A 21,709-nucleotide genomic window follows, 5' to 3' on the forward strand; every position below is an offset into this window, starting at 1 on the left:
ATAGTTTACATTGTAATCAAACATACAAATATTCTTAATGTGCTTTCTTTTTAGGGTTTAAATTGAGTAAGCCATAGCACAGTTGGCTATTGCTGCCATGTAATTATGAACTTTGGGAGCTAGAAGCAGCCATATTGGAGCATTCAGCCCTGCCTGGCTATCTGACTCTGACTCATATGGAAGCCATATAAGAAGGCTATCCCAGACCCCCAATTTATGCACCTCTGTGGATCTGTTCAGACCCACCTGATACCCCGTGCCCCAATTCTGGGCCTCAGCCACTTGCCCTGCCTCCAGTCCTACCGGCCCCAGTGAGGACTCCTGCTATTCCTGCATCCTGAGATTTCCCGGGGGCAAGGCCCCCTGTGGTGGGAGACCCGACAGCTCTACCCCTCGCCTGACCCTCAGAGCTCCAGCTTGGCCTAGTATCCCCACTCAAAGTGCAGGGGAGTTAATGCTTCTTGGGGTGAACTTGGACTGCAGGAGTCAGGAAGGACCCAGCAGATGGACTGCTGGCCGGCCGTTCCTGTGCCTGCAGACCCTTCTGACATGCTGTGCTCCCACGTGGCTTCTCTAAACACAACCTGAGTGACCCAGCGACCCGTGGGGCTTTGTTGGGAAACTGGAACTCGCTCCCTCACACACTATTTGTTCCTGCCCTCCCCTGTTTCTCCTCCCGGTTTCCTTCACTCTTGCCTTCCTGGGATTGCACCCCTCAATAAAGTTAACACATAAGGTTTTTTTGTTGTTTTTTGTTTATTTATTACTTTTAGTTTTATTTATGCCCCCTTCCCCCAACACAGCTCCCTTGTCTGTCTGCTCGTTGTCTGCTCATCTTCTTTTTTTTAGGAGGCACTGGGAAACTAACCCAAGACCCCCATGTGGGAGGCACGTGCCCAATTGCTGCTGGTTGTGGTGTCTTCTGGTTGCAGTGTCTGCTCATTGTGGCATCTACTTGTGTTCTTTAGAAGGCACTGGGAACCCAACCAGGTACCTTCCATATGGGAGGGAGATGCCCAATTGCTTGAGCCACACCTGCTTCCTAACACATAAGCCTCCAGCTCTATTTTCTAGGGGACCCAGGCCAAGACTGGTGGCCAAGGGCAGACAGAGCAAGAGTGCAAAGCGCTAGGTCCCTCTATTGCTTTAACCTGAGCACTTCTCTCAGCTGTCCTATCAATTAGAAGTCCACCTAGAAATATCCTTTGAATAAAGGGTTCCACTGTATATGTATGAAAATATTTTAAAAATCACTGATCTAGACCATCCCCCTCATTTTATTAGCAGTAATACTAAGACATAAAGTGATTTTCCCAAGGCACCTTAGCTGGTATGCACCAGAGCTGGAATTGCCTGTCTCTACCTATCTGTCTCAGAAGCCTAGCTCTCCCACAGCACTAGTGGTTTTGAATGAGGGGAACATCCAGAATCATCTAGGAATTTTTTAAAAGGATTGATGTCTGAACCTCACTCCTGTTTGAGAGCCTCTCTACTGCTTTGGAAGGATAGATAGTCAATGAAGGTGTCTGAGCAAACATTGAGCCTAGAGCTGAGCCGTCTATGCATCTGGCAAAATTCTGCATGAGAATCCAAGACTTACACCATCACCAAAACCTGGGACTTTGTGTTTGTCGCATTAAAGTTCAGCTGGAAATTCTATGGTAGAGGGAAGCAGACATGGCTCAAATGATAGAGCATCTGTCTACTATATGGAGGGTCCAGGGTTCGATCCCCAGGGCCTCCTGACCTGTGTGGTAAGCTGGCCCATGTGCAGTGCTGCCACACACAAGGAGTGTCATACCACACAGGGGTGCCCCCCCCAATAGGGGTGCTCCACACTCAAGGAGTGCACCCTGCAAGGAGAACAAAAGACAGTTTCCCAGTGCTGCCTGATAAGGCAAGTGGATGCAGAAGAACACACAGCAATTGGACACAGAGAGCAGGCAACGGGGGAAAGGGAGAGAAATAAATAAAATAAATCTTTAAGAAAAATTATATTGTAGAATCCACCCCTTTATTCACAGTAAAGAATAGAGAAATGAAAGTGCTCATCTTAGTCCATCATTTCTTGATGGATTCCAGGTTCCACTGCACAGGGACACCTTTTGTGGTTTCACATTCCATGCTAGTGTAGTAAAGGCTTTGAGAAGTCCTACAGCAAGGAATCTCTCTGTACTTTGTTTTATACCCAGGGTTTCTCAAGTTTATTTAACCATGGAAACTTTTTTGTGCGTAACACCTATTCGCGCCCACAGAATAAACTTTGGGAACGTTTACTGTATTTTAATTACCTTCAGGAAACAGGTCTGAGATGGAGAGAAAGAAAATGAACTCTATCTCTGCAATGTGAGCTGGCACCCCATGCAGGCTGGGTCAATTCTAAATCCTTGATGCCAGCCGCCCTGACACGCCCTCCTCTCACTCTCCACTCCCTAAATCAGGGATTCTTAACCAGAGGTCCACAAACCCCTGGGGGTCCATGGAAAGATTTCAAGGGATCTGTGAGCTAGAATTGAAAAAATCAATTTATGATCTTTATTTTCTCTGACCTTTATCTGAAACAGCATTTCCTTCACTTACGAATGTATACAATAAATTATAGCTGTACTCTGTGGTTTTCACCTGACTGGCAAGGGGTGTGTGGAACAAAAAAAGATGAAGAACCCCTCCCCTAAATGAAAGAAGTAACCACTTGTCAACCATAATTTGCTTACTTTCCCCCCTCGTGACCTCTGGGCCAAAGCCAAGGAATGATTTGCTCACCTCCTAGCTCTAGACCCCACACTATCAAGAGGGAAATCTCCCTGGACTCATCCGAGACAAGTTCAATGAGAATGTCAGAGGAAAAACTGGTCCTGAGTGAAGACCAGGGAAGCCTTTGGACAGCCATGGTTTTCCTTTCCTGAATTTCCTGTGACCTCCTCCTCGATTGCTCCTCACACTTCATGGTGAAAATACCTTCCCTAAATGACGTCAGGAATTGACTCAGCTAGACCGTTTCAGCACAGGCTGCAGAGAAGACATCCTCTTAGCTAGTGATCTGTTTTGTGTTGGAGTGACAAAACATCCCAAAATCCAATTTGCTGTTGCGAATCCTGGTTCACGGAGGAGTCGCCCTGGAGGTGGAGAGAGAGGCGGAGTCGATCCAAGCTTAGGGTGGCTGAGACCCTGTGCATATCCAACAGTTTTCATCTTAACTTGCCTTTCCAATCTCCAGTTGCTGCCCCAGGGCAGAGGAGATGAAATTCCATATGTGCCCCTTCTAGCCACCTCACAGCAGAGATGAGAAGCCAAACAAATAAATGCGTGGACTAAAGGTTTGTCTTTTGGAGGTGGAGGGAAAAAATCACAAGCGCCTCACCCCTGCAGTTTTCCCAGATGCCCGGGTCATTGGGGCCAGGTGGGCCAGCTTAGCTCCCACCGGGCTGAGATAGCATTAACCAGCGTCACAGGCTCCCTCCGGGTCTCACTCCCCACAGCTCTGGGCAACACCTCACCTCAGCCCGTGCCGCCTCAGGCCCTGGTTATTTCCTCCATATGAATGGGGACTGACAAAGAGATCCTACTGTACGACTCACTGTACAACTCACTAATCCCACCACACCACGCACAGCCCCTTTGCACCAACTTCCAGCGGTCCAGGTGCCCAGCATGGCATGACTTCCACAGGCAAAGATTTCTTCCCTGCCTCTGGACCCCAACATGTGGAACCCCAGAGCCAAGGAGGGGATGCACATCCCCTGTGAGCAGCATAATGGAAAGACGCCTTGACCGAGGGGGAAAAGACCATCCACCACAAAGCAACTGGGCGACCGCAGACATCTCACTTCAACTCTCTCAGTCTTAGCGCCCATACCATACCATAAATCACACCTGCCTCACAGGGTTATTTGAAGGATTAAACAAGAGAGTATCGTTTCTACGATACTAGCATTTCAAAGCAGTCACTAGGGAGAACTAGACTCCTACCAACCTCATAAACTCAAACACTTCATAAACTAAAAACCCATTTACTTATCTTTTGCTTTTCCTAAAAGAAAATGGGAGTTGTCAAATGAGGTAAGAGTGCCCATCAAGAACAGTTCTGCTCAGTATAACCTTCTCCTAGAATGATCCACTACCCACCAATGGCCAAGATTCATCCCTATTTGATGAATGGAGAGTTCAAGACTCAAAGCATATATAGACTTGCCTGGACTCACAGTGTGAGTCCAAAGCAAAAACTAGAGCCAGATACTCTCAACACTCTCTCCCACAAACCTCTCCCACAAACCTCCCAAGGGAGTGGCAACGCAGTTGACATGTATATTTCAGGAAGGCAACGCAGCACAGCAGTGAAGAGTGAAATCAGGCTGCTCAGGGTGGAGACATGGCTGTTAGACCTTAGATTCCTTAACTTCCAGCATCTCTGTTTCCTCATGGAAGAAATGAAGATCATAATAGTAACTGCCTCCCTGGGTTATTGAGAAGAGTGAATGGGCCAAACTGTGTGAACTACTTAAATGGAGCATGATGCAACTAAGTGCCCAATGAATGCTAGCCATCATCAGCATGAGAATCATCATTTTCCATTCATTGTTTTCACAAGAACTAAAACCATTTCTAATGTCCTCACAGCCTCTTCCCTGGGAAGCCTGATGCCACGTGATCACGAACAGCAGGAGCACGCAAGGATGCAGGAAGTTTTTCTTCCAAGCTATTTCAGAGCAAGCAGGGAAGCAGCCTGCCTGCTCTGGAACAAGGCCTCTGCTCTGGGCATTAGGACCCCCTGCCTTCTCTCTCTTTCAAGATCCATCTCTTATTACTTAGCAGCCGAGCCCCCTTCAGTCTCTCTGCTGACTCCACCTTCCTGCCACTGCTAGAGTGCTACGGCCTGGGCAGGCAGGAGAGAGGAAGGAAGAGGGAGTGTCAGGATGAAGAAAGGGGAGCAGGTGCAAGTTGAGGGCAGGGAGAGGCAGTGTCCGCAGGGCTTGTGTGGACCAAGCATTGCTCAACAGAGCCCATAGGGCAATTACCCTAATCATGTGCGTCTCCCAAACAGCCCTTTGATTTATTAGCACAACCATCTTTTTAAAATGCCGCTCTTAAATATAAATAACACTTAGTCATCCAGCTGTCGTTAAGTTCATGTTATATTGATTTCTTGGAGTGCCACAAATTTGAGGGCGAATGGGCTGGCGGATGTGTGCACAAAGCCAAGAGGTGGATTAGCAAATGTGTGGGGGAGGGGTGGGGTGGAGAGAGGGACTTGGGGGAAGAAGTGGGGGGGAAGGGAGGGTAATGACGGCTGCTCAGCAACCCCAGGGTTTGAACCAATTTCACATCCACTACCGCCTGAACACACTTGAGAAGAGGGGGGCAGTGCCTAAGGACCAAGGGCACATCATCCTGATGGGGTTTTCTGTAACGCTGCCACCCCATCAGGATCCATCCGACAGCCGCTCCAACAGGTCTCCAGTGTGGCTTTGTTTATATAGTGCCTTTTCAGGGTGAGGGCGAGAGATGCCGCCAAGAAAAGCCTCCGAGCTCGTAGCTAGGGGGAGAGAGATTCTCCAAGATTTCTTTGCGTCAAAGCCTGGTGATAACTAGGAGCTGAGAGCAGTTAATGACCCACCCCCGCACCTGTCCTCACTTCAGGACTGCTTCCTCCCTAGAAGATCCCCAACTTAATTCTCAGCATCTTTTATTGTGATTAAAAGGATCCGGAGGCCAAGTGTAGGCAGACCGTGCCAGGCAGATTTCCCTGTCTGCAGGGAGCAGCAGCAGGCAATAGAGAGGTGCAGAGGAGGAGAAAGGAAACAAGTTGGCTGGCTCGGATTGCTCCGGAAACGTTTACCGAGTGTCAGTGGGCATCCAGGATGAAGTCCGGGGAGGGCAGAGGACAGCCGGGAGTGTGGGACCCAGCAAGAAGGAACAGCTTGTGGGCAACCCACGCCTAGTGCTCACAGAAGAGCCGCCTAGAGCACAATCAACCAACAGTGGTGTCTGCTGAACAGAACCATTCTTCCGCGGCTGGGGTTTTCCTGGTGTGCCTCCTTTCCACGTGATGATAGGCCCTGAGTACTCAAAAGCAAAGGCGCAGAGAAGTGGTAGAGAGAGAGAATGGCAACATGACATGCTCCAGGGCTGGGCAAGAAAGCCCGGAAAAATTAGATGATTTACACCTGGCTTTACACAGATGTTAATTAATGCCTGCCTTGTCCTAGAAACCAAATTGGTACCTAGTGCTAAGTGCAGAAAGTGCAGAGATTTTTTTGAACCCAGATGCTCTGCTTATAACCAGCATAATGACTGTTGGCTTTGCATTAAAATGACAGATCCTGAGCTGCAACTATATGAGAAGGGAAGAAGGTGGAAAGGAAAGCAGAGATTGGAACAGAGATCTAATAGGGAAGATACACAGATATTTAAGGATGGTCTGAGTGCCAGTCTTTTGGCCCTTCCAGGTCCCCTCAGGGAATGTTTACCTTGGAGGCAACCACAGTCCTGGTGCCCGCTATTTCTGTTAAAAAGCCATGTACCACCATATATAGATGTAGGACTTCCCTGTCCATGCAATGGAAGAGCATATGTGTGGAAATGGTCCAGTTCTTCCACTGCCCAGAAGACAGAGGTGGACCCCTTTGTCACACAGGGTTAGATGAGCTGACCAGGGATGGCCAGGCTCTGCAAGATCCTGTGTGTGTATATGGATACACGTGTGTATAGGCACACCCACCATTCTTAAAGAGAAAATAATGCTTTTCCCCTACCGGGTTCTCCCCATTGTGAGAGCTTTGCTTTTTTCCATCCATTCTTTTCAATCAATCAAAGGGCAGCTCAAACAGCACACAGCAGGAATACAATCTCCCTCCCAGGGCATCTGCTCCTCTCCTCCTCAGCATAGACAGAGACCTTTCAAGAGCTGAAAAAGTTTGAAAATAACATAAGAATGGATGGAAAAAGTCCTTTATTTTAGTGTCCAGCATCGGGATTTACAGAAAAGTCCAGGATCCTGTGCCCAGCACTGAGTCTCCTTTGTTTGAAAGAGTATTTGCTCCTTTCCCCTAATGATTTGGAACACACTCAACATATTTTTCCCACTGGTGGGTCTGTAGGACCCTGCACACATGATCTTGTATAGAAGGTACAAGCTTTTCCATTTCTTGTTCGGTTGCCCAACAAGCTATGCCAACAGGGGACAACTAGACAAACATAAAAATGTGCCGTATAGACGTGTGTATACACATACACTCAAATCCACAACTATTTTCTGTTTGATCTTACATTCTCCTCACTCCAACTGAACTGAGCCCAGAATGAATTACTTTTTGACCCCCAGATGGGAACTGTGAAGAAACCTTTTGGAACCCCAGCCACCTCCTACTTTCTCCAGAAAAAGTTGGAAAATGAGCAGCCTGTGGAACTATAGACAGGAAGAGAAGGAAGGAAAGGCTTTAGAGAAATAGAACCTTGAACCTCAGGCTTCCAGTGCATCTACACTATCCCTGGCAAGCAGCCTCTGGGGGATGCCTTCCTTGGTTAGAGGGTGGGCACTGCGGATGTGGTCATGAGAGAGCGAACCCTCCTGTCTTCCAGGGGTACAGCTTCCTCTCTTCCCCACTCAGTTCTTTTTCTCAAACATACACCTCTAAAGGCTTGTGCGGGCGTTAGCAGGGGCCAGGAAATGAGCAGCCCCTGCTTCCACTACAGTGCAGAGGGATGGGAAGGGGAGGGAGCTGAGGGAGAGGCGTAAGTCCTGGGTGCCCAAATCCTGTCTGCTTGCTCTTTTCCAGAGACTGGGGATGGGAATAGGTCGTACCTTTTAAGGAGGATCTGAGCCCAAACCCTCCTTAGACAAGCAATGCACACACAGCGTTGCTTAAGCGCCTTCCTGCCTGAAATCTCGGCACATTCCCGCGGAAGCGGAGCCACGCTTCAGAAAGGCAGTAGTGCTGCCTCTTACTGGGGAAACGCAGTGCCTGTTTCCTACCCACCGCCCTACAGAACTGCAGCCCCATCCACCTATGTGGCCTCCTCCCCGCGCGCCAGGCCACCACTCTCTCCAAATATATATCTCAGTATCTGTCAATCTGTGTGCCACTAAAATCCTAGGGTGTACAAAGACCACTGAGCAGAGATTACACTGGGCGGGTCTCCCAAGACCTCCCATTACTTCCCTCGTTTTTAAAAACAGCTACGGATGAAAGGGGCCGGGAACTGAAAAATCACTCCCTCAGCCTCCCCGGGTGGGAGAGAGATCCAGTAATACACAGAATCCTAGTCTGAAAGTCCTGGTTCAGCGAAGTCTGAGTTGGGGAGCATCAGAGGAGAAAGAACATGGGAAATACCTGCTCCGGCCGCGCTGCACCTACGCAGGTCTCCAGGTGGGACGTGGGCAGGTGCGTGTGCGCGGTGTGTGCGGGTGTGTATTCCTGCGTGCGTGTGTGTGTGTGTGTGCACGCGCAGTGGGCTGGCTCGAGGGTAGCCGAGGACTCCCCGGACCGACCCGGCTATTTCCGCCCTTGTTGCCCTCGCCGCCTGCCCGGCCCCCTTGGCCGCAGCCCGGGCTCCTGCCCGCCCGGCTCCTTACCTGCAGGCGCCGCTTTCCCTCCTTCAGCGGGAGCGCCGCATTGACACTGCAGATGGAGCCTGTGCCGCTGCCTCTCGCCCTCCTCTGAACGTGTGCGTGTGCGCGCGTGTCTGCTTCCTCCAGCCCCAGCCCCGAACGCAAATACTCCACCGAGGCACCGAGAACCCGGGAGAAGGAAAGGACAAGCTCAGGGGTAAAATCAGAACCTTCGGGTCTTGACAGCTCCTCTTCCACGTCCAAGGTGGGCGTAATGTCCAATAAAAAGGTCCGGGAGTGTGGAAAAATTCCAAGCACCCCTTACCTCCACCCAGCCCCGGAGCCCGAGCACCAACGGCGGCTCTCGGGGTCTGCGCTGGCGCCGTGGGGCTGGCCCCCTTCGTCCCCACCCCCACGGGCTGAATGTCCTTGATGCCAAGCGGGCACGGCGGCGTCACTCCGCGCCGCCCATGCTCTCCCGGTCCGGCCGCTGCCCTGGCGCGGCAAGTGCACGGGGGACCCGCCGGGGAGCGCTCTCGGCACCTCTGCGCGCCTCCCTGGGCAGCGGCGGCCGCCCCCCGGCAGCCCGCGGCCGGCAGCGCCGCTGCTGCCTCCGCCCCTGCTTGGGGACTCGCCGGGCAGTGCCAAGGAGCCGGGACTGGGGGGCCGCGGGAGCCGCCGGCTGCTCCCCGGGGAGGCGCGGGGCTGCTGCGGTGGCGGTGGCGGCGAGCGCTGCGGCGGCGGCGAACGCGGCTGCGGGGCGAGCTGGGCCTCCCGGGCGGCCACCGAGCCCCTTGGGCAGGCTGCGCGCAAAGTTTGCAGGGGGCAGGGAGCGGGGCTGCCGCTGGCTCGGCTGCCGCCGGAGCTCCCGGGCTGCCTGCTGCCGCCGCGGCTCGCTGCTGCTGTGCTTTGAAGCCCGGCCAAGCGCTGCAAAAACTCCAGCTGCCTGGCACTCTCTGGGTCCTCCTCTCCTCCCTCCCGCCCTCCCTTCTTCCCTTTCTCCCTCCCTCTCCTCGCCTCCTCCCCTCCCCGCCGCCGCTGCTCCCTCTCTGGCTCGCTCTCGCTGCTGCCGTGGAGCTCGCGGCCGACAGACACCCAGACCGAGGGAGAGCGGATGGCAGAGGGGACAGGGGGCGCCTCCACCGCACGCTCCCACTCGCCGCCACCCGGCTCTCCTTCTCTCCCCTACATGGACGTTACCTGACACCCCATGTAGTCCCCTCTGCCCGCACGGAGCCACCGTGCCAGTGACGATGTGGGGCAGAGAGTGATGCACCCATGGTGAAGGGGGCGCACTGCGCGCACTCAGCTGCCTAGGAAGGTGAGCACGGGGCGCTGACGGTCGGAGGGACCCTCAAGTGTTCAGCGCTGACACGGGCACACGCTGAACGCTAGGCATATACCCATTCCCAATCAGCACCCCGCCCCAGCACCGCCCCCCCCCACCCCCACCCCAGGCACCCTGCACTACACCAAATGACAGGAGGCTGGGATGAGAGCCTATGAGCCTACAAGGGCCCAGTGCTTACAGCGCAACTGACTTTTCTGACAATGTTTATATTTTATATTAAGGGGCTGGCTTGGCTCCTCTCCTCTCTGAAACCCTAGATCCTAGAGCACAGGTAAAACAGGCCAATGCCAACATCAAGGCAGCTGGGAAAGTCCAAAGAAAGGCATCATGATGTGGCTCTGGTTTAGACAGTCACCTGGCAGGGAGGAAATATGCAAAGGGCAGTGGGCAGCCCTACTGCTGACACCTTCTCCTAGATCCTGCTAGGAATGTGCTCCACCCACCAGGAGAAACCTAAGGGATCCCCCCACTTGTTTAGTCAGCGCTTTGCATAGCCCCCTCAGATCCAACCTTATCCCCATCCACACGACTGTCTCAGGGAAGTGGTACCACCAGCCAGTGGTGCCCACTAACTGCCTCCCCAGGTGTGTGACAATCAAGGATGACCCCATAAATAAGGTCATTGTTTTTGGTCTCCTCCCTTATGTCCATTCTTCAATCTTACTTTTCCTCTGCATGGAACAACTTCCTGGCTATTACTGTCCCTCCCATCAAAACATCTCAGCACCTTCCTATTAGGTGGAAATGATTGACAACAGTATAAATTCTTACACCCCCAGAAATCAAAGCTATAAACTGAGTAGACTTTTTGAAACAAGCCATGAGCTGGCAAGTTTTACAGGCCCCAGGGTGAGCACCCTATATAGGTCAGGTTGGGTCCAGCTAGAGAGGTTTTGCTGAATACTTTACGCTCGAGAGGTGAATGCTTCAAGGAGATGAGCCAAGCCAGAGGCAGGGGGAAGCCAGATGCTGGGTATTTGTTTAAAGGGTATTCCAGGAGACAGAGTGGAGCCCTTTTAGCCTCTGGTTTTCTACTAAATATTGCACAGACCAGAAAGCAACAAGGAGTTATCTTATTATCTTATGTTAATACATTGATCTGGCTCCTCTTTTCTCAGAAACCCTGGATCCCAGACTCAAGATAAAGCACACTAGGCCAATATCAGCTTAGTGTCAGAAGCATGGAGAAAAACATAAAATAGCTCGAAGCTGCTGCTTCATGGACACGCATCTGGGGCTAGGCAGGGCTGGGACTAGGGTAAGGCAACCGAGGTACCAAGGGTGCAAAATTGAAGGAGGCACTCACTCTCAGAGCTGTGACAGTCTTGCCTCCCCCTCAGTCCTGGCCCTGCCTCTAGGTATCTTCTCTAAAATTGCTGCACTGGACCATCACAGACCCTTCCCAGAAGTGACATAGCAGATAGCCCTGTGGAAAACCCTAATGCACTACTTAAGGGGTATGATTTAATGAAAGTGGGGGAAATCCTTTACAATGTCTGTTTGCCACTCTGCATTCTGTGCATGCCATAAAAATGCTGAAAGGGAGGGAGAAAGTGAGAAAACAGCTCTGCTTCCATTCTCAGTCATTCTAGCATGTATTTTTAATACAACCTGATTGTCTTTTTTTCCCCTGTAGCCTGTGTGTATACATGCCTGCGCATGCGCACGTGCGTGTGTGTGTGTGAATATTGCTAGTGAGCGCCAGGCCCATTTCCTAATGAATGGATGGGAATTCAAAGTCCTTTTTCTTTTTCTTTTTTAGAGGTGGCAATTCAAATGTATTTATTATTCTTTATCTCCTGCCTCGTGTGTGGTGTCGTTTATTTTCATTCAAAGAAATGAATGCCATGTGGTGCCTGAAGAGTAATAATAGAGCCAAATGACAGGAAAGCAAAGAGCCAGACCGACAATGGGCAGGTAAGGGACCCCTGTCGATGGTCCTGTTGTTAACGGGGATGTCTGGTGAAGTGCCTTTCCCTTCCATTAAACAACACGTGTGGAAGGCGTGCCGCGGGAGGCAGGCAGGAGGTCATTGTAAGGAAGAGCAGGAAGGGTCAATGGCGTGGAACTTAACTTTTTGTTAAATTATGAGGGCCCCTTGGGTTTGTTCTCCCAAGCCTGACGGTTGGGGTGGGGTAAGATGAGAAAGGCTGCAAGTTGAAAGACCTGGGACCTACTCCTGGATCTGCCACAGACCAACTTTATAATTAGGGGTAGGTCACAGCCCCTGGATGAGGCTCCACCTGCTCACCTTTCCCCTTTACCTTTTAGAGTTGGAGTGGCATTCCAAGCAGGTGAGAGCTATTAAGGCCCTTTGAAACTCTGAGGTAAGTGCAACACACATGTAAGGTTTATTAGTCCTTCCTGGACACACATACCTTCATTTTCAAATGGCACAGACAAGGAGGGTACACAGGCCCTCTGCGCTCCTGACCCTTCTCTATGCATAGACACGGGAAAAGGCAGCAGCATCTGAGAGTTCGAATGTTTCCACCTTATGGACAGACCCTTTATCCCTCACACCTCCCCCAGCCCCTGCCAGCTGGCGAGGGGCAAAGAGAGACAGAAGAACAGCAGTCTAGCTTTCTCCCGCAGACAAATCATCCACTCTGCTCCTGGCCTGGTGGTTAAGCTGGGTAGGTCATGGTCATTTCCAGGCTCCATGGCCACAAGAGGGAGAAGCTCAATGGCATATTGCTTCATAAAATCCTATTTGCTAAGGAAGCCATTTTTTGCAGAATTTCGGTTATTGTTTTTTGTGGGGTTTGGGGAGAAAAGCATTGGTTCATCACTCATGACCATATAAAGGGGCCAGATTTAGTAGGAGAGAGGAGAAGAAATCCTGAAGTTTTCCTTCACTTAGCTACCACTTAGCCTAGAAACAGAACAGCTATTTAAATTGATAAAAGCCAGATTTGCTCATTAAATAAATCGCCAGAGCCTGGTGGTGCTATAGAGAATCCCCAAGAGCTGCCCCCATTGCTGGGTGTTACGGAGTGAGCCTGATAGAAACCACAGGCAGACAGCGGCTTAAAAACCTAAATTGTGGCGCCACCTGCAGGAGAGCAGAAATATCAGCATTGTCCCGCTTCTCAGCAGGCTGGGAAGGAAGAGCAGCTTCCGCAGTGACGCTCTGCGGGCGTCGGCCAGGACTGCAGACAGAAAGATGGGCCCCAACTGCCCCCCTGGCCCCTGCTTCCTGGTGTGTCCCCAGATGTCCACTGTGCAAACCAGCAGCCTTCAACCTCTACCGTCGGTGAAAGCTGTCGTTCCAAGGTGTCAAAGGCAGCTCTTGAGATTCTCAGACATTTAAATAAGCTTGTTCTTTCCTGTTTCCTAAGGGGTTAAGTAAGGCCAAGAGTCCTAGCTTTGAGACTTTGGACTACGGGACAGTAAAACAACAGAGAAGTGGCTGCCCTGAGGGGAAGGGCAGAACGTCTCTGTCACCAAGGTTCTTACTGTACCTTAAACTTGGTGGCTTGTGTAATGTTAGTGCACCAAAACTGTCCCAAGTTCCACCCGCTCCTGGGTGCAAACGAGGACACGGTGATATTAATATCTGAATCTTGACAACTCTTGGCCTTCTCCTGCTTATACAAGACTTAGGATGACACTAACAGTCCCTCCCCTGTTTCCTGCCAGCACGTGACAGCTCCCCAGTGGCGGTTGTGCTTAGGAACACGTCTAATTGTGCTGTTCCACGGGGGGCTCCTCACAGAAGTCCACGGCCACGAGCCACTGGACAGAAGGCTCCATTTCCATTGCCCCCTCTAGGTACCCTCCAGGAGAATGCCTCCACCCAGTCCACACCTGGAGGCTGGTGCCAAAATGGGCGGATGCCCCCGCCAGCTTGTCTGGGCCCCCATGACTTCCATGGTCCAAACTTACTTCCTCTTCCTCCCTGGAATCTTTTATCCACTTCGCAAATGCTTCTTTCTCTTTCAGCTAAAAATCAAACTTGTCCTTTTAACTGCAGGAACTAGAAGTTAGAGCAGTGGAAGGAAGGAGGAGGTGAGACCGATGGCCAGAAACGGCCAAGCCCCAGCTCTTGGTTAGTTCCATGTCTTGCCACAATAAGAAAATGTGGACACGCGGGGGCTCACTCACAGCAGACACAAGGTCCCCCTGGTTCATGGGTCCCACACGACGACCTCCACCTTGCCTCTGCCTAGTTCGCTTGCCAAGAGGCTTAAGGTAGTCACTTGACCCCTCTGTCTTGGGTACAAACAGTACAAATGACTGTTGGTGTTCTTGTAATGCAGGCAGCGTTGGGCTCTCACACAGTCACAAGATGGTCGCCAGGTGGTCTGCCTATAATCAGTTCTAAGTGAATGTGGCGGCCAGCCTCCAGAATGGCCCCCAGTGGCTCTCACCCACGGTATTCACGCCCTGATGTAGTCCCCCCTCTTCTGAATCACAGCCGACTTGTGTGACCACTGCAGGTGGCCGAGCAGGACTTCCAAGGCTAGGCCATAGAAGACGGTGCAGCTTCCAGCTTGGTCTCTTGGGGCACTCCCTCCGGAGGAAGCCAGCCACCTTGTGGTGAGGACCCTCAAGCAGCCCTGTGGTGAGGGACCGAGGCTTCCCACCAAGAGCTGGCACCAACTCACCAGCCACATGAGCAAGCCACCTTGTCAGTGGGCCCCTTCAGCCCCACTCAAGCATACAGAGGATTCCAGCCTGCAAGTCTTCTCAAACTGTGGTCCCAGACATCACGGAGCAGAGACCAGCGATCTCTGCTGAGCCATGTCTTAATTCTTGACTCGCACAGAAGCCAGGAGATAATATGTGATTATTGTTGTTTTATGCCACTGACTTGGGAGTGATTTGCTGTGCAGCAATAGATCTCTAATACAGTGACTTACAGAGAAAGCTTCATATGCCCAACCTTGACTTCATGAGCCCCCTACTCTTATTGTCCGAGCTCACTTGGCTTTAGAATGAGGACAGAGGGAGCATGCCTCCTGCATGATATTGCCCACACTGGGCAGGACTGGGCCCATTGCTTAGGACAAATCCTCTCAGAGCTCCTGGCTCAAGCTTCTTAGCACTTCCCAGTGTGCTAAGCAAATAGGAGAAAACCCAACCCAGTGGCTGGAAAGCCTCACAACTGAATGTCAAGTCCAGCACTCTCTCTAAGGTGGCTGTAGTCTGTCCCAGAGGGTCAGAGATCAGAGGTGTCCGACAGCAAGGCAGAGAGGGTGCTGGGTCCTGTTTGTTTTAAGGAGCAGCCTGGCACCTGCCTCCCACAGAAGGCCTTTCAGAGATTCTCAGAATGAGGGCACTCCGGAGGGAGGCCCTGCACCTGCAGAGCACGAGGCCCTTGTGCTAAAAATGCTCCCTAGGCCTGCTCCCCTCTCTTATGCATCAGGCCAGGAGGAGGCCCAGGACAATCCTTGTTGATAGAAGGTACGACAAGGGAAACGGACTTTGGCCCAGTGGTTAGGACGTCCGTCTACCATATGGGAGGTCCGCGGTTCAAACCCCGGGCCTCCTTGACCCGTGTGGAGCTGGCCATGCGCAGTGCTGATGCGCGCAAGGAGTGCCCTGCCACGCAAGGGTGTCCCCCGCGTCGGGGAGCCCCACGCGCAAGGAGTGCGCCCATGAGGAAAGCTGCCCAGCGTGAAAAGAAAGAGCAGCCTGCCCAGGAATGGCGCCGCCCACACTTCCCGTACCGCTGACGACAACAGAAGCGGACAAACAAACAAGACGCAGCAAACAGACACCAAGAACAGACAACCAGGGGAGGGAGGGAAATTAAATAAATAAATAAATCTTTTAAAAAAAAAAAAAAAAAAAAGAAGGTACGACAAGGAGAAGAGACTAGAAATAAGAAGGGACCGGAAGCTGATAGCCCAGTTCCCCACCACACAGTGTCCCATGAAGACTTTCTTGCACCACCTTCCCTCAGGCTTCAAGGAATTTCCTCAGCCCTCAGCAGCTTCGGGAGTACTGCCCTGGTCCCTGGTAGGAAGAGAGGAGGAGGGAGGTGGGGAGCAGAGAGGAAGGATGAAAAGAAGGGAAAGTGGTGTCTACACTAAGTCGGAGTAGAAAAATAGCCACAGACAATTGCCTCAGGTAATACCACACTGGTGGCTTGAAATCAGCAGGGGTGGGAATATTTACACCACAGGAATCAGCAAACGCTACAAATCAGGGCTTTTGTTTCCGTGGAGAGCTGGTTGTTAAACACACCAGAGGACAGGACAGACGACTGACCAGGATAAGGCCAGGCCTGCCCAGCTCCTCAGCTGATTGATTGATTATGGGCACCCGTCAAATACACCAACAGCATCAGCTCAATTCAGTGTCACTATAGCAACAGCAAGTTTCCTTCTTCCCGTAGCCCACTTCTGAATTACAAGAAAATATTGCTATACCCTCTTTCTATTAGCCGTTATTTACCAAGTCTTACATTTAAGGAGCTTTTCCTAGTATTATTTTAACTCCAGAATCAAGAAGGAAAACTGAGGCAAGGAATGTTGAGGTGACCTATCTCAGGTTATATAGGAAGCCAAAATGGAAACCTCTTAACATTTGTACTCTCCTCTTTCTAAATTAAACTTAAGATTAAAACCCTGGGTTTTGCAGTCATTCTGTTTCCATCCCCTCAAAACATTGCTATTAAATTATGGTACCCCCGAACAGCAAAACCCAGTGCGGGTATTAAACAGAATGAAGTAAATCTATGTATGCGTCTCTGGGGAAAGAAAACAAGGGACAGAAGAGTGTATTTGTATACATGCATTAGCATATTTTTTAATATACTGCAAGGTTGGTACTTTTCTAATAAGCATGTATATACATAGAACATTTTGGAAGGATGCACAAGAAACTTCCGTGGAAACCTCAGAGTGGGAGAAGTGATATATGTATTTTATTACTTTATTGTCTATCCTTTTGTGCTTTTGTACATTTTTACCACACGCAGTATTACATTCTCTCTTTAAAAAAAAAAAGCTACTTAAAATGAAAGACAAATATCACTGCTAAAAACATCTTTATTACACCGCCTAGTCCTCTATGCTCTCTTTTCGAACTCAGCCAACCACTCCTCCACCCCATCTGTATCATATTCAAGCTTGCTATTGCTCTAGTTTCCTGTTGTATGCTTCATCCTTCTCCTCTTTCTCTGGCTGCCATGAAGGTCACACAGCAGCCTGTCTGCCAGGGCATGGCCAGGTACATGCCCTGCCTCTCACTTCCTAAAAACAAAGTAGTGTCCTACTTGGCCCTAGGGCTTCCGTTTGGCAAAAATGGAATGATTAGAGGGAGATTCTAAGGATGATCCAGAACATCCTTTCCATGCTAAAGCAAATAAGTTTAGATGCAAGCAAAGGAAATATTCTTTTACACCAGGATCAGTAAACTTATGGAAAGGGACAGCCCCAGCAATTGTGTAGGCTAAAACTATAACGATGCCAGAAAACATTTAGATACTGATGGTTGAAAGCTGTATATCAAGTTATCCATCTTATTAGGGGTGGTGTAGGGAGAGGGGAAAAATCTAGGGACAGGCAAATGTAATTCTGTTCTACAAAAGGGGAAAATAATGTAAGTTCTGAAAACTATAAACAAATGAGCTTGCTCCAGATATTGCCTATTGGGTCAGTAAAAGGTAAGTGCATGATTGTTTAAAAAAGGGTGTGGTGATCACTAGGAAGAAGTCTGGGATCACAAAAAACAAATCATGGCAGGCTGAGGGCATTCCCTAATTTAGTAAGGTCATGAGTTTTTAGATCAAGTGAATTTAAGAGAGTATCTGGATTGCATCAATACATTTGATAAACTAATAAAATCCTTATGCACATGAGGCAATGTGGCTGGAAGGACGAATTGCCTGAATGGTTAAACCCTAACTGTTTCGTTAATACATTGAAGACAACCTGGAGGAAGCTGTTCTCCAACTAATCCTGTTCAACATGTTTCCTCGTGACCTGGGTAAAGAGCAGGGTGGCATGGCCATCAACTTTTCTATTACTGCAGTGAAAGTAAAATATTGAATGATGAGTATTTACAATCCTTTCCTCTTCTCAGCAGAAAGAAACCTTTGCTTAACATTGGGCTTTTTGGTGTAAATGGGGTGTTTTGATGTTGGTTTGGTGCACCACGCTGAGAAATGAAAAAGGCAAAAGATACTTAACTCGTCTACATTTTAAAAGATTGGATCCAAGAAAGATGTGAGCAGAAGTCACAAGGAGAGGGTTTTTTAGGAAGTCTTTCAGAGTGTATGATGTGAGTCTCCCCTTTGCAGCCTCCTCAAGAGACCTTCAGTAAGGAACTTGGTAATACTTCAGTGCTTTGGAGGGGTGGATTTTGTATTTCTTTTGGATCCATCATCAAGCTGCGATGAATCTTAAGGTAGGAACAAGCAACCTTGTTTTATTCAGGCTCCAAGTCTGTGATCAAAGCTTAGCAACCTAAAATATATAATCACCATTCAAAAGTACTTTTGCATGCTAAAATTATGGAGGAAATAGAACAAAATGAAGTATAACAAAGTTACAACCAAAGTCCTGTATATAAGTACGAATGTTAATTTCACAGGTCAACTGGGGCTAAGTTACAGAGTGCAGTTGTTTGGTCAAGTAAGCACTGGCCTGATTGTTACCGTGAGGGTATTTCAGGGTTCTAAATCATTAGTCAATTGATTACATCTATGGCTGATTGCATCTACAATCCACAAAGAAGACTGCCCTCAACAATGAAGGCCTTCAAGGGGGAAATGAGAATTTCAGCAGGCAAAAAGAGGAATTTCTATCTCTGCTGCGAACAACCAGCATCTCCTGGGGAATTTATCATCACCTTCATTGAGTATGACTTGTCGTCTGTCCTATGGAATCTCACGTTGCCTATCCCCATGGTAGCAGGAGCCAATTCCTATAATAAATCTCTTTATTTATATATATAATGTATATCCTGTCCCATTTCTCTGAAGAACCCTAATACAATGGATATAGAAAACAACTTTGTAAATACAGGATCGGGGAGAAGTGACCATATTATAAAAAAAAAAAAATAGTACCAGCTGTGGTGATAGTCCCACTCTACTCTGAGATAGCTAGACCATACCAGAAATATCATATACAGTTCAAGGCCCCACACTGTAAGATAAATTAGAGCACATTCAGGGGAGAGTGGCCAAGCCCCAAAGAAACGTAAAGCCCTGTTATATTTGTAGCAATCAAAGAACTAGTGATGTTCAGCTTTGAGAAAATAAAACTCAAGGGAGCTTCAAATATCTGAGGGCCTGTCAAATGGAAGAGTTACTACATCAGTTCTATATAAATTCAAGATATCAAATTAGGAGCAACAAATGGAATTTATTCTATTTAGATATATTTTGGCTCAATATAAGGAATATCTTTCTAATAGTTAGAGGTCTCTAATGACAGCTTTTCTTGGGTGGTAATGAGTTGTTCATCACTCAATACGTCCAGGTCGGTGCTAGGTAATGCTTAGGTTAAGATTGGAGCTTAGATGAAATATCTCAGATTCCCTAAGGGTCTGGGATTTTAGTTGTCTTGTGTTTAATGTTGTGTCCTTTACAGGGCCATATGCTTTGCATCAACTCAGAAAATGCTACTGAATTGAACTGGAATGCTTGGGGGATAATATCTAGGAAAGATAATCAATGTCCCACCTAAGACCATTGCTAAGGAGGGAAGTCAAAGGCGATGTCAGAAAAAATAGTCAGGATGAATGAGATCAGGGGAATAAACACAGAGCTAAGTTAAACCCTGCCTCTGTCCTGCCTTGTGTTGTATCCTCATTCACCAAATATCCATCCCCTACCTGGGGTTGGCCTGCATGGGACCATTTCCTAATCATTTGCTCATGGGATGCTCATATAATCCAGAGTTCTGAATTTTCCTTTGTTCCCTTTGGCTTTTCAGACCTATCCCCTTTCCTTATTCCCCAAAGTTATGAGCCTATCTGCCTTGTATGCCCACATGGCTTTTCTCTTCCTTTCCACTAGACAGTCTCTCCCTGCTCCAGAGGGAGGCCCTTTCTTTTCCTGCATTTCTGCCTGCTTCAGCGTCAGCTCTCTACAGCTACCAGGAGCTTGAACACCTGGGCAGGGAGCTTGGTCTCAGAGCAGTTGCAGGCAATGTGCTTGATGCCAGGGTGTGTCATCTTGTCCCATGAGCAGGAAGGCTGTGGGCAGAACAGGGATTTGTCCTATGCTTCCCTTCACTGTGGGCATTCAACAAACCATAAATAATGACTACTCTTTCCTCCTCTCGTTTGTTTTAAATGACCTGAACAATGGCCTGCTCATCTCTCCCCTGGGGGAAATTACTCCATCATCAAATGCACCTCTCTGTGAAGGAATGTGTATTTGCTGTTTCTGCAGAAGTTCCAAATTTTTAGTCTAAATGTCCTTTTGCCATTCCTAATTATGCTTCCTCCTAATTATGACCACTATTATTGTCACCATCATCATCTTCTTTTCCTGCAAATGAAACATAAATATCCTTTCTCTTCCTCTCCACTGACTTAATCAACACCATTCCAGCATGGCCATAATTTCCCTTCCTGACTCTTCCTGCTTATTCAGGCATATAACTACAGGAGAGAACACATCTTAAGAAAGAGTGAAGTGGTGACGATGGCAATAACAAAAGTACTTTTCCAAGGACTAAAACAGATATCACATATTTTCATGGGACTATAGGTTATTTTTCTTTATTTCAATGTAATCAGAGTAAAATATGCCAATGGAATACTTTGTATAACTCATTTCATGTTTAGGATCATTCATTTCAAAAAACAAACATTTAGGGAGTGCTAACCATATGCCACTGCTATAGATCAAAGCTGTTTCATGAATAGTCTCCACCCTTAGGGGTTTTCAGGCTAGTGGGGGACAAAACAGTAAACAAGCACAGGGGTATGGTATTGATGCTACATATACATATTCACCAAGGAGTTTGAGATTTTAAGAGAATGTCTGTGAACTCATAAAGCAATTCCTGATACTGATGATATACCATATTCAAATTATAGTTATTCATTTTGTAAATTAATAGTATCCCTGCTGTTACAATATTTTAAAAATCGGGCTCATATAAATGAGAAATAATAACAACATTAATATATGTTCTCCTGAGGTAGGCTTTCAAGTGAGAGAAAGTAGACGATGGTGCAATATTTACCTGGCACCTTGTATAAGAAGTTCTGATTGTTTTATCTTTTAATATCTCCATTTCATAAATAGTGAAATAGTCCCTTGGGAATGAAAGGGTTCAGATGAAGCAGTTATTACCTTATATCCATTCACTCTTTCTTTTACTCATTTGTTGTATGAACATATTCTGAGTCCCTACATGTGCAAGTACTGACTAGGTGCTGGTGATAAAGTGGATCTCAAGGCAGACAGGGTCCATGTTCTTGTGCAGCTTCTATTCTCAATGGAGGCAAGAAGTAGCATGTTAGAAAACGAATGAATAAGATGCTTTCAGGTAGAGGTAAATTCTGTGAAGAAAGTTAAAACATGGTGTTACAAGAGGTAGAGGTACACAGCCTAGGAAAGACTTCCTTGAGGCAGTGGTGACCCCTAAGCTGAGACCTGAAGGGCAAGAACGTGCCGATCAGGCAAAGACGTGGAGAGAGAACACCATGCAGAGGAAGCAGCAAGTGCAAAGGCCCTGAGGTGGGACCTATAAGGAGCCAAAGAACACAAGCTCCAAAATCCATGAAACAGGGCCAGCATGGGCAGAACTAAGCAAGAGAAGGAGATAGAACAAGCTATTTTAAACCCACAAACACACATGGAGAAGGATAAAACAGCAAAGAGTTCAGAAAAT

The 21,709-nt window shown here is 48.6% G+C and overlaps 1 protein-coding gene and 1 long non-coding RNA gene across 3 annotated transcripts in view; one reads left to right on the forward strand and one right to left on the reverse strand.

Annotated features, from left to right (window-relative positions):
- Nucleotides 1-9,938, reverse strand: part of PLXNA4 (plexin A4) — a 465,144-nt gene extending 455,206 nt beyond the window's left edge. The window contains exon 1 of one of the 2 annotated variants that reach the window (XM_071215277.1): nt 9,749-9,938. In XM_071215277.1, coding sequence (XP_071071378.1) covers nt 9,749-9,760 — 12 coding nt within the window. In that variant the 5' untranslated portion in view covers nt 9,761-9,938. Of the gene's footprint in view, nt 1-8,572; nt 9,463-9,748 lie in introns of those variants that run through there. The other variant, XM_058297369.2, reaches the window with a different exon arrangement.
- A 295-nt stretch (nt 9,939-10,233) lies between these two features.
- On the forward strand, nt 10,234-16,478 carry LOC131278531 (uncharacterized). The gene is made up of 3 exons (XR_009185885.2): nt 10,234-11,816; nt 12,171-15,308; nt 15,704-16,478. It is a non-coding gene; the product is annotated as an uncharacterized lncRNA (long non-coding RNA).
- The last annotated feature ends 5,231 nt before the right edge of the window (nt 16,479-21,709 follow it).

The sequence above is a fragment of the Dasypus novemcinctus genome, chromosome 5 (assembly GCF_030445035.2).
Source record: "Dasypus novemcinctus isolate mDasNov1 chromosome 5, mDasNov1.1.hap2, whole genome shotgun sequence".
Taxonomy (NCBI): domain Eukaryota; kingdom Metazoa; phylum Chordata; class Mammalia; order Cingulata; family Dasypodidae; genus Dasypus; species Dasypus novemcinctus.